General features: G+C 38.9%; 1 protein-coding gene across 4 annotated transcripts in view; it reads right to left on the minus strand.

Annotated features, from left to right (window-relative positions):
* Nucleotides 1–1,571: 1,571 nt before the first annotated feature.
* Nucleotides 1,572–13,704, minus strand: part of RAMP3 (receptor activity modifying protein 3) — a 51,264-nt gene continuing 39,131 nt past the window's right edge. For 2 of the 4 annotated variants that reach the window (XM_050892486.1, XM_050892485.1), the window contains exon 4: nt 1,572–2,766. In XM_050892486.1, the coding sequence (XP_050748443.1) occupies nt 2,511–2,766 (256 nt within the window). In that variant the 3' untranslated portion in view covers nt 1,572–2,510. Of the gene's footprint in view, nt 2,767–8,160; nt 8,288–8,415; nt 8,499–13,704 lie in introns of all 4 variants that reach the window. The other 2 variants (XM_050892487.1, XM_050892488.1) reach the window with 2 other exon arrangements.

A 13,704-nucleotide genomic window follows, 5' to 3' on the forward strand; every position in this document is an offset into this window, starting at 1 on the left:
TCCCTATTAATGTACACGGCTGTTAAGAACTGACACTGCGGTTGCTTTTTTCCTTAAAACACTATAAATGTTTCTCCAAATTTAACCACTGAGGCTGCATTAAATTAGCAGTGTCGTTTCCCATGTACTGTTTCAACTTCTCTGCCCTTCTATAAAGTATATCAAAAAAATAGTGGAAGATCACACTTTGGATGGGGAAGACACACAAAAAAGATTAAATTTTCACATCCAAAGCACACAGCAGCAACATAATCCTTCCCCCTCCCCCACAGCACATGAAGGAAAGTCCACTATCTTTTATTCTTTGAATCTTACATTTCTTAGACTCTTTGAAAAGTTCACACTAGATTTTATTTTCAAATTAAACAGAATCCATTTAAACATGGCATTTGTTTAAAGACCACAATACACATCTAGTAGTATGATGTCATCAAGGTGACAGTTTCTTCTCCATTTAGTACCCAGGCAAATCTGTTTTATATTGAATTAAGCTGTCTGATATCTCTCAGATGATCTGTTGATTAGGTGAACACAGTTTCAAATGAGCTAGAACTCTTCAAGAATTTGCACCAAATACAGCAATTATATTGAAATGAACATGTTTTTGAAAAAGTCAAAATTTTTGCTATGTGGTGTCCAAACTAGAGTTTCAAAACTTGCTTTGAAACTTGTTGAAATTTAAATTAAAATGAGGATTAAAATGAAACTCCATGCAGAAAATAAAATTATTTGGTTTTGGCCACACAAAATGCTTGACCAAACAATCTTTTGCATCAAATGAATGGGGTGGATTTTTACTTCACCACTAGTTTTGGTGGACCAAAACATTTTAATGCAGAAAATAATAGTTAAGTAGAAAACTAAACCAAAATCCTTAGTACATATGTCATTCTTTTTTTACAAAGAGCAATTTTCTGCTAGCATCTAGAGAATGAAAAAGTATCTTTGGAAAAAAACACAGGAAACACCTTAGAAAATGAATCATTCTAACATTAGGGTAATGAAAAAACAAGCCAGTGCCTTCAACCCTTGTGAAAGGATGTGAAAACAAACCAGTACAGCTGCAGGTGTTCTTTATCTATCTACATATAAACAATTCTAGTAAAGGGGGCACTTCTAATTTGATTCAAGCCTGGAAATGCTTCTCTCACACACAGACCTAAGTCTCAAATGCTGAGCCAGAATCTTAAAGGAGAAAATGAAACTAGCAGAGATATGAAACACCATTATTTGGCCATTCAACCTGTATTTTATTTGTGTGGATAAGGTATGGAAAAATGAAGAGTCACTTGTAACAGATATTGTGCACTTATAACAGAAGAGCATTCAATTGAAAGGCATTTTGTGAAATGACAGAAAAGAAGGGTTTACAGCACAAACGTAGAAGTTGTTTTATTTTGGGCATATGATCTTTATTTAAACTGTTACATAGGAATAGTTTTATAGAATAACATTTCTGAGTAGAATTTTTTCTCTTTCCTCCTGTGTCTGTTCCAAGCTTTGCTGTTCATACTCTTCACGGGATGCAGAATTATTTATGTACAAAATTATACTCTGAAAGGCACCTCAAGCAACATGACACCTTTATATTTATTTGTAGGGTATCACTTGTACAAATTGAAGTGAGAGTGGGTAGTACACAGTGAACACAAGTCATCAAGAATATTAATTATAAAAGAGGAAAAATAAAGAGTCTGGCATATGAAAGTTTCTTCATTACTCCTTAGTATAATTATAATCGACCAATTTCCTCTCACATTTTCCAGCTCTGTAAAATAAGACCTGTATATCTTCCCAGAGTTTGTTTGTAAGCCATACAATTCCAAGTAGCCATGCTTAAAGGCATTTTATAAACTATTTTATAACGTGGCATGATAATTTCCCCATGAGGATAGTCACTGGACACATAAATTGTTCCTTTGCCAGGACAATACGTCCAGTTCTTGATAATGATGTTTTTGACTAGCTTCCAGGAAAAGCTGCCACCTGGTTACATCTTTGTTCAGTTCCTTTGCCAGCGATCTTCTATCCAAGTCACAGAGTTCACAGATTACAACCTCAAGTGTCCTGCACAAAAACTCAAGAGATCCTATCGTCCCCACAGTCAATGTTACACCATGCGTACATACACTTATACACAGTTTTGCAAAACTTAGTTTACCAACCAGCTTTACCCATGGGAATGTAACTTTACCCCTTTTGCAGCTAAGGGGTCCGTTTGCCTGAGGACTTTCCTGTTTCTGGGAGCTGCCTGTGAATTACATGATGATGAGGCCCGATGGAAGTAGAGAGCTTTGCACCAGCAACACCGATGGCCAAGCTCAGAAGCAGTGACTTTTGGCAGCAACAGCAGGCAGCTCTTTGTTCACAGGAGCATTGTCTCTGTTTCAGTATCTCACAGGTTCCATTTCAGCAGATCTGAAATGTTATGTCTAGTTTTTCTCTTTGTCCTTCTTTCTCAGTGTTTTTGGAAGAAGGAAATGGAGAAAAAGAAAGCCCAGAGGAACAACTTACACCAGGATATCACTTCTCTTGCTGCACCATACTACCAGTGTTATCATGGCACATGTCAACATGACTGGGATCAAGATCAGAGTTATGAGAATTTCATCTGGTGGATCTTCCCAGTGAACCTTTTCTGAAGTACAGTTTGAAAAGAATTGTTTATGAATTCCAGTGATAAAGCCCTCTGCGAGGGGGTTTGGCCAAAAGCAACTCGCATTGTTGGCTTCACGTTCTGTGCACTGGGTAAAGTTGTCGTAATACCTAGAAGAAGAAGAAAATTAAGAGAAATTTAAATAGAACACATATGCATATTACACTTAGAGAAAGCTACATAGGGTGCCATATAGAAACTATAAGAGTGCGTCTATCATGCAGATACTCTGTTGAAGGACCTTTAATGGAAGCTGTGGGTACCAAATACTACACAGTGAGCCAGACGGAGAACTGACTCACACGTACTCATACAACTGAGAGATTTCATGTGAAATCCTGAGATCCCAGATGGACAGTGGTCAAAAACCTGTCTGTTGGGTGCTGTTACTACAGCCAGGACCTCCTAATGCCACTTAAGTAGAATTAGAACCCCCTCACTAGAGACATCTACAGTATCTTTAAAAAATGTACACACAAATGTGCCAAGAACAGGACATTTTGAGCAAAATATGTATAATTCATGCCTCATCTGTCATTGGACATGATGTTGTGGTGAAAATGATGATGTGATGCTGGGATCGAGCCACAACATGCGTTACTGTGTAACAATTTCAGTTCTGTTCTGTTCAGTTCAGTTCTGTTACTGCCCTCAGACAGTAAAAAGATAACGGGAAAATACACACACAGAAAATTAGCTTTTGACAACATTTATCTTTTCCCCACCTCCAGCAAATGCCCAGCAGGGAAAAAAAAAAAATCATTCCTAATAACACATGTTCACAATGCTCATGAAAGTTTGGGAATCCCTTGTAATGCCTAACACTTGATTTCAACACAGCATGTGCTGAAATTTATCTGTCCAGGGATAACTTATATTTATGAGAATTGGCTACCCCTCAGGAAAAAAAAAGGAAACAATAAGCCTAAATCAGTAATCAGATGGGTTTTGTGGTGTTATCACAAGCCAAAGAAATTCAGGAAGTGAATGGAGTATGCGGGAGGAGATCGGAAATTAAGAAGACGAAGAGTGTCTGGTCAGTACATGAATAGGGCAAGAAATAAGGAAGCTGAATTATTGTCTGTTGCATTTTTAAATATTTATTTCAGTCCTGCATGACTCAATAAACTCACTTCAAAGGGAAATTAAAAATAGAAAGGAGAGAGCAAGAAACCACATGACACTTCAAGGGATAGAATCCTGCACTATTACCTGAAGGTGCTATCCTCCCTTTCAGTACATATAAATATGGTAACGCCTGATGAATGACTCGTTCTGACATTAAGTACCACAGGGGACTAACGCTGACTCAATGCTTTGCTGTGAAGTAGTGGAGGAGAGACATTCAGTGTTTGGGTCAAGACAGAAGTCCACTGTCTACTGCCTGTCTGTCAGAGGAAATGTCAGCCTGCCCATGCTACAAGCACATACGTTAAGAATACAGGCTGCAGAGCATCTGTGTTCTCAGGGCTGTGGTCACAGAGGAAGAAAAAGCCTTGCAGAAAGGTCCTTCTGCAACCTCCTCACAGTTCTCATTCTCAGGGAGTTTGAGCTGATGCCGCTTTATTCATAAGCAAATACTCTGGATGATCTGACAAGTCCACACCCAGATGCTCTGGCATGCAGATGCATATATGCACAATGTATGTATATTTTAAGAAGAGCAACTAGAAAGGAAGCTTTTGTGACAACATCAGCAGCCACAGGGAAACAACAGGAAATAAGCTAAAAATAAAATACAAATATTAGCTGTTTGTTATTTTAATAGTGTCATTCTTCCATGTGACCTGGTAGTACCCATTCTTTATGTCCTTGGACTAAATTAGAAGCTGAAGACGTCTAGCCGAATATGGGAGAGACAAGTCCCAGAGGACCTGAAGAATAATACATCTAAAGGCATGCCTACAAGGTTTGCCAGACTACAATGCAGAGACGGCGGAGCTAGCATCCAGTTGCCCAGACAGGTCAGTGCTCTGTCTAGCACAGACACCAGGCAGGGCTCCAGACAGCATTGGGCTCTGCTCCAGCCCTGCTCTGGGCCATGCTCTGGTGAGCAAGCTTGTCCCATCAATGGCTGCTTCAGCTCCCCACTGCCACAGCCACCTCAATTTGCCCATCTGTTCATGCAGAATAACAAAACCAAAAATAAATCCTGGTGACCTGAGCAGACTTCATATAAAAGTACCCTAAACTGAAAGATTTAATGATATAAAAACTTTTTTTTTTCTTTTTTTCTTTTCTTTTTTTTCCTGGGTGTAATATCCTATAGAAAGTTCATTGTTGTTCCAAGAATTCTGTAGATTTTTTTCATAAATGTTAGATGGTGTAAACAAAAACATTTCCCACTGATTTTGCATTTCAAGTACAACATAGCTAGAAAAATCTAGATGGTTAAATGTTGCCAAAAGGCCAGATAAAAATAATTAGGGAGTTATATTGTATTTGAAAGACTGAATCCCTAAGAGCCAAAATAGAATAAAAATGTTATCATCTTAATAGTTTGAATTCATACAATTTTCCCTTACTACCCTCTCTCTCAAAAAAAAAAGCTACCTGCACTGTAACTGTTTTTTCACACAACTGTGAGAATGTAGATAAGAAAAAATCTCAACTATTTGAGAATTACATGTCTGCCAGTAAAGCTCAATTCACTTAAATATTTATGTAATTTAGTAATTTAGAGTTTATGCACTGCAACAGAAAGTTCACGTTAAAAAAACCACCTCTGCATGGTACTGCATAACAGCTGCCTCAGAAGGGAGCAACTGAATCCTCATTACTACGGCATGGGCGTTTTGTAGTTGATCAATTGGTTTGCAAGTTGTTGGGCTTTTTTAAGAGGGAGTTAGGGGTTATTTAATTCCAATTCCATTCTCCTATGCTTAATTCTCTTATGCCTTATGTAATTCTCTTTATTCAAATGGTAAAGGCTAGAGTAGGAAACCTTTTCATTTTGTATAATAAAGTGACTATCACAAAGACACCCTGGCCTCTGACTGGAGGTACTTCAACGCAAATGCATAAAAATTATGCACTTTGTGAAAGGAAAGAATGAGAAATTGAATCTGTGAGTTTCGACTCAGTTCAGTAGGCCAGTACCAAAACCCAAAAACTAAGCATAGTCTGAGCACCAAAATTCATATAAAGATATGCTTTCCCCTGACATGCTCAGGAGAATCATTGTAAGTTTTACTGAGGAACCAACTACTTGGTCATACTGCGTATTATTGAAAATACTCACTTTCAGAGAACATGAAAAATAATTAATTCCTCTTTGGAGCAATCTCTGAGCTGTAACACATTTGTCATGAAAGACAATTTTCAATAATCTAGAACAATACTTCATTTTCAGAGCACAAACACTTTTTCTCCTGTACTTTATGTTTTCACTAAAACAGATAATAACAATCGTGTGGTTAGTTTTTGTAAAAACTATGCAAAATTTTATTTTGTGAGTTATTTTACCCATGAGAAAATATATTTATATATATTTACCTATAACCAAGAACTTGGACAATAGGCAGTTATTATCAGGAATGCTAGTGCACACATTTGCCTTAATGGGACAGTGTTTCATGGAGTGCCCACTCATACTATTTAAATAGTCAGCTGGATGTATTACATCTCACCCATCTCAGGGTACCCAGTTGCCTACTACTCAGGCCAGTGCTCAGTCTAACTGGAGGCTTCAATCTCATCCATAGTTTCCCACATCCCCAGGGAGGAATGTGGTAAATTCCTGATCTTTCTTCCACAATGTTCCTGCACAGAAAAACTGCAGAGATTATTGGTTTACAAACACAAAAAAAATACAACTCCCTCCTCCAAATTTTCATGAGACCAAGAAAACAAATAGATTGTTTCATTAAGAGTTTCAACAAATGAGCACTTTCCAAATAAAAATTGTTCTTTCAAAAAATCCCAAACAATTCCCAAAAAGCAGAGTACCATATATCATGTTACTGAAGACAAACTTTTGAAGGCATTCGCTGGCTGCAGCCAGTAGACCCACCAGCAGTTCCAGTAAGAGAATTTTGCCACTTCTCCAGCACTCATGGATAGACCACCCGTCCTGGTTTCAGCTAGGACAGAGTTAATTTTCTTCCTAGTAGCCGGTATAGTGCTGTGTTTTGGATTTAGTAGGAAAATAATGTTGATAACACACTGATGTTTTTAGTTGTTGCTAAGTAGTGTTTATACTAAGTCAAGGATTTTTCAGCTTCTCATGCCCAGTCAGCAAGAAGGCTGGAGGGGGCACAAGAAGCTGGGAGGGGACACAGCCAGGACAGCTGACCCAAACTGGCCAAAGGGATATTCCATACCATATGACATCATGCCCAGTATATAAACTGGGGGAGCTGGCTGGGAGGGGCGGATCGCGGCTCGGGAACTAACTGGGCATCGGTCAACGAGTGGTGAGCAATTGCATTGTGCACCACTTGCTTTGTATAGTTTAATTCTTTTAGTATTACTATTGTCATATTATTATTATCATTATCATTGTTTTTCATTCCTTTCTGTCCTATTAAGCTGTCTTTATCTCAACTCACAAGGGTTTTTTTTTTTCCTGATTCTCTCCCCCATCCCAGGGGTGGGGGGCAGTGAGCGAGTGGCTGCGTGGTGCTTAGTTGCCAGCTGCGGTTAAACCACGACACCACCCCAGAGACACTCTACACACGTGCCATCATGGATGTTTTGCCATTGCTTAATGAGATGGGTCAGGAATTAAAAACTAAAACAATCACTGCACTTTCACTATCCTGTTTTACATAAATCAGCTTCATGATTAGTGATATAATTATGGAAGGGTACAGCAGTGTACATACATTATGAGTTAATTTTTGTTCTTTTCAGTCCACTAAGTATTCAGAAAATACAGGGAAAATTCTCTCTAGCATAAATGAGTCTTGATGTAAATCAGGTAATAGATTCTCCAGGGACACTCACTCCTTCTGCTACTCTACAATCTTGGACAGGAATCTAGAGGCATTGTTCCAAGATACTACAAGTTATGTGGTATATTTTAATAAGGATGTTTTAATACTCTTTTTTTTTTCTCCAGATGGTTCAACCAAGAAATTTCTTTATACATAGTCATACATTAAATTACAGTTCAAAGTGAATGATCATCCTTGTAATCTCCACCCAGTCCGGAATGAGAAATGCTGAAATAATAATAATTATAAATACCATACGATGAGAAAGGCTCTTCTTACAGCATTTCCAGATGAAGTGGAGGCAGGAAGTACCAAACAATCTCACAAAAAAAAGGCTAATTCTTGTGTGATATGCAGCCGGATTTTATAGAATTTAAGGGTGCAACAGTCTGGATGAACTTCAAATAAGGATCCAAACCTTAAGATGATTATCTCCTGAGGTTTCACCATCACGTTAAAAGGAAAGATTCAGTTTTATGATCAGCTATGAGCCTACAAATACAGTGGAATATTTCTGAGCTTTTTTCATTCAACATCTCTCCAAACAGATTTATGGCTGTATCTCACCATTCCTTTAATCACGTATCTTCTGCCAAGAGGAGTATTCTCACAGACACACTTCTACCTCCTTATTCAGATCAGATCTGCTGTTGTGCATCTCCCATATAGAATTCAGCCAGAAGAAAATAATGCACTACAAAACATAAGGAAGGAAATGAATGTGGCGGAAAAACAGGCAAAAAAACCCTTGCTGGTTTAATGACAACATTATAGTTTACTCTCATGCCACTAAATAATAGGCATTGTGCCAGATTTACTCACTTGGGTTGAAAATAATAAATACATTCTGGTGTCCTTTGAAATAATTACAGATCTCCACCCTTGGCTTCACATCAACCAGCTGTCTGGAAAATGAAAAATGGTTGAATAAACCTAACTGAAAACCCTAAAATGCACAACTACTACTAAATTGTTGTTAATTTCCTAAAGATACAGCAAGAACATGTAAACATAAAGAGCAACTGTAAATGTAAGCAGTAGTTTATATACATAATATCCATCTCCAGTGAGCAACAGAAACTACTACATTAAGCAAATGTAGAACAAGGAGGGAAATGTAGCCTGACACCAGATACTATGTTATAAAGATCAAAAATCTAGTTGCATTGGAATTTTACCAAGCCAGAAGCTTCTACTAGCAAGTGGGCTTTGCCTTCCACCACTCCTGAGCTATATTTTAATTATTACTTAGTTGTAAACTCAGCCCATTTTGGTGGAACACCAGTTCAGAGGGGAAGTATTCTCTGAAGCCATCACTACACCATGTCTACAGAGGCCATTCCCATAACTCTCCTGAATTAGACAAAAATCAAAAGAGTAAGCGAAGGCAAATCCTAATCCCACAAATACTTAAGCATATGTATCCAACTTCTTATATGCACCGCACCTCCTAAGTAGCCATTGCCATGAGTGATGATGTGAAAAAAGATGTACTTAATATACTGAAGAGTCTGCACTGGGTCTTAGACACTGTCAGCCACTTCATGAATTCCCACCTCTCCAGCCGAGAGAGAAACAGAGACAGAGCGAATGCACTGCGGAGGGCACAGGAAAATGCAGGATACAAGAGCAGCACATGGAAATGGGATCCTGCAATCCAAATGCTGAAATGCTCTGCAAATGTCTGGCTTGCAAAGGTTCATTCATGTACTGTATCTTCCGGATAAGAGTTTATTTTGCTCCTTAGAGATGATTACAACATTGCAGTGTCACTCTGCTCTATGCAGTGATCTGGCTCAACAGCTGTGGCTTTAATATAGTTTGTCTAAACCATTACTTACTATGCTATTGCATGAACACCGAATTATGTCAGAATACATTACTTAATCACGAACTCATCAGGGACAAAGACTAAAATGAAGAAGGCTGAACTTCTCCAAAGAAATCCTTCTTGAGCTGGCTTTCAGAGTAGCAATGAAGAAATACGTGCTATTTTAGTGGTGAACATGAATTCTCCTGGAAGTTGCCAAATGTGCTGGTTTTGGCTGGGGTAGAGTTAATTTTCTTCATAGTAGCTGATATGGGGTTATGTTTTCGATTTGTGCTGAAAACAGTGGTGATAATACAGGGATGTTTTAGTTACTGCTGAGCAGTGCTTACACAGAGTCAAGGCCTTTGCTTGCTTCTCTCACCACCCCACCAGCAAGTAGGCTGGGGGTGCACAAGAAGTTGGGAGGCAACACAGCTGGGACAGCTGACCCCAACTGACCAAAGGGATATTCCATACCGTATGACATCATGCTCAGCATATAAAGCTGGGGGAAGAAGGAGGTGGGGGGACATTCAGAGTGATAGCATTTGTCTTCCCAAGTAACCGTTATGCATGATGGAGCCCTGCTTTCCTGGAGATGGCTGAGCACCTGCCTGCCGATGGGAAGTAGTGAATGAATTCCTTGTTTTGCTTTGCTTGCACATGTGGCTTTTGCTTTACCTATTAAACTGTCTTTATCTCAACCCATGAGTTTTCTCCCTTTTACCTTTCTGATTCTTTCCCCCATCCCACCAGTGGGGGAGTGAGCGAGCAGCTGTGTGGTGCTTAGTTGCCAGCTGGGGTTAAACCATGACACCAAGTTGAGGCAAATCCCTTCACCAGTTTGACACAACAAATATTAAGGTGCTATGTTAATTAACACACACAACAGACACTTTGCATTTCTGGCTAAAAATTGTACATTTCTTTATCATAAGAATAGGGTCATCTGTGACTCACTGCTTTTAAATCATCACTGCTCAGTTTCTAAAGTTGACTTGAATTACAACTTTGATGATACAGCAGCTGATAGAGACCACAGTTGCAACTGCAGCTCATTTCTGCGTAAGCTCCTGAGACATAGCAAAGTTGCTTGTTAACAAGTTCCTTGGTAAAGAGATGTCCCCAGGTTTGCAGCAGCAACCCTGCTATCTCAATTCAGAATGAGCTTAACATGTAACAGTGCAAACAGGACTGAGGATTCGGTACTATTTTAGGAAGTCTGATGCCTGCTCTCTGCCCTGCTCCAACACCAGCAGCTATTGTATTAACACTGACATTTGATGGAAAACAGAGAGAACGGCAAGGGAGAAAGAAAGGCCATTTGTTAGTCACTGAAAGCTGAAAGAAAGCAGGGTAATTTTTAAAACAGACTTTAGTGCTGTGAGCTAAAAAAGACACCTCCAATTCCCAAACCTTGAGAAGAAAGCTTAACCACAAAATGGTATTTGGAAAGAGAATGAGACTGTCTGTGGAGAAGAAAGAGGATTAATTAAAAATGTACCTTTTTACTATATTGTACCTTTCATTTTAGAAAACTATGATATTACAGCTGATGAAGATAACAGTAATTCTGATGTATTTTTTCACTTTTCCTCTTTCTTCTGTCTTGTGTGAAGGGTTGTTTGGGACATATTTGTTTGTTTAATATTTTGTGCTTAGTTTTATTTTATGAGCAGTGTGTAGTGTGGGTCTGGAGGGACATGAGCCCATATGAGATCTACAGCAATTGTTTAGAGACAGATTTTTAAACTAGTGAAATCCCTAAAGACAGTCACTAAAAGCCCTTGAAATCATGTGGGTTATTTTGCAGTCAGTAGAAAATAGATGACTGGAAACACATGAATTCCCTGGGAGGTATATGTAAATCCTTTTTCTTTCCTCTTCTTTCGGTGACTAGTCAAGTCTCTGTAGCTGAATTTCAGCTGAAAATCTATCATCTCAAAAGTATTTGGGAATTCAGGTCATATAACCAAAAAGTAAGGGTGGTTCAACTTGGCACAGATGACAATGTTTCTACACTCTGCTGTATTCCTCCTCCTCCAGCACCATGATATGCACTCTTCACGAATTGGTTTCTGAACCGTCATGCTGTACAGCACGACACTGGAGCACAACAAGGAACTGTGGCATTTTGCCCTGCAAATGTACATGAAGAAGAGGTGTTGCTAATCCAGTCTGCATGTGCTTATCAGTTAGACATCTCTGTTCGTTATCTGTCCCTCTGTAAAATGAGGCTAAAGTAGCATTGTCCAACCTCACGAAAATACTGTGTAATAAAAGACAATACGGTCTCTAATGACTACCTTAATAGGGACCATATGTGTCATATACAAATAGTTCGCACCCAGTTTAGATGTCCAACACCTTCCCAAGTATATAACAACAATCACTATATTATTTGATTGATTGCCTTGTAAGTGTTAAAATGAAGCCCACAGTAGCTGTATCTGTTTCTCATTCTCAATCCTGTTTGCTGTGCTGCTCAAACTGTAGGTAGCAGGTTAAACAAAGCAAAGAAAGCCTTCCCTTTACAATTTCTGCTATAAAAGAGCCAGACAAATGTGGCATATTTTCTGTATCACTTCACAACATCTGTACTCAAAAACTCATGCATGTAAGTATCCCTGTAGTGACAGTGAGAGACCAGATACCACTGAAAAATGAATAAACAAATAAAACAAGCATTGATACGTGTATAGTTTTGGTTTCAAAGTCAGAGAGCAGTTATGAAATGCTAGCTAAAATAAAACAACTAATTTCTAAATAAGGGATGGTAACAAAAAAAAGCATGCAAGACTGCTATTTCAGACACTGACTTCTATATGCAAACATTTTAGTGGTTTGTATTTTTTACTAATGGATATAGGCAAAAAAATATTGCTAATAACACCTATGTGTCATCTAATACGTTTCATTCATTAATTTGCAAAGGAAGCAAATGTCTTCATTGTTTTCTAGATGAGAAAACTCAACCATAATACAGAATCACAATTTGCCCACAGCAGAGTAGTTCATGGCAGAACTGGGAATAGAGCATGGGTCTTCTGGGCTCAGGACCAGGCTCTAGATACAATCCACTCTGCTTATGAGGACTCTTATTCTTATCCTGCAACTGGGCTACTGAAAACAACCCTCTCCTTGTGAAATCTCCACTGTTTCAGCTACACACACACACAGAGCATGACTATATATGACTTAATTCCTCAGGAAACCAGGCGAGAAAGTGGCCTGTTTTTTCAGAGAACGTGGAGCTCCAGAAAAGCTCAGTCTTCAGGGATCACTTGGACAATGGAGCATCAGGTCCTCCAGAACCTGACAGAGGGGAATGGAAGGATGCCCTGAACTTCTTTCTGTTCTTTCCTCTGTGCCTGACTGACATACAGTCAGGAAAGGAAAATGCTGTCCACACTGAACTCAGGGACAGAAAACAAAGCACAAAGTTACAGCTGAGCAATTACCTCAGAATATACACAAAATTGCAACAGCCTGAAGGAGATCCATGAGTGACAGACCTGAGCTGCTCATTTGCAAATAAGGAATGTATGAACTACCATCTTTAATTCAAAGTATAAAAGACACCCTGTACCTCAGTCTTGAGCACATGCAAGAGGCTCTGCTCCCAGAGACTTCATGCAAGCTTTGACATAAATTCCAGTTTCATTTATGTTACTGAAGACTGCAACACAGTTCCCAGGTTAAGGGGAACTCAGTTACAAACTAATTCTGCACAATTATCTCTCCCTTTGATTCAACAAAAAGCAAACCTCAGCACACAGGCCAGATGAGACCCCTGACATGCTTCGACAGAGCCCTGATAACGGGCTATCAGAAGAGAAAGCTTCTGGAGCATTGCACAGCAAGTGAACCACACCACAATACCAGAAATCAGACACAAAATGGAGGTGGGACTCATTACATCTTGCTTTCATCTTGCTTCATTCCCCTGCAAAAGCATCAAGTTTGTATTTTTCACCCAAAGATCAAACCTCTGTCTACATTCAACAAATGGCTTGCCAATTTTAAGTTCTCCACAGTTCCTGCAAAGCTCACTAAAAGAAATTTATGTTACATAAACTTGCATATCTGACAACCTGAAATCATACTTTTGAGACACGCTGCAAATTAGTCTGTAAAGGTGAGGAGGTAAAACAGATTTAAGAATTCTCAATACTTTTGTGACTGCTTTAAACTTGATTTTCACACCTACTTTTTCTCCCTTGCAGTTTCTCATTAAAACTGTGACCTCATCTAAGATCTTTAATGTCTGGGAAAACATACATTTCATAGCAGAAAAGAAT

Source organism: Gymnogyps californianus, chromosome 2, assembly GCF_018139145.2.
Source record: "Gymnogyps californianus isolate 813 chromosome 2, ASM1813914v2, whole genome shotgun sequence".
In the NCBI taxonomy this organism is placed as follows: Eukaryota; Metazoa; Chordata; class Aves; order Accipitriformes; family Cathartidae; genus Gymnogyps; species Gymnogyps californianus.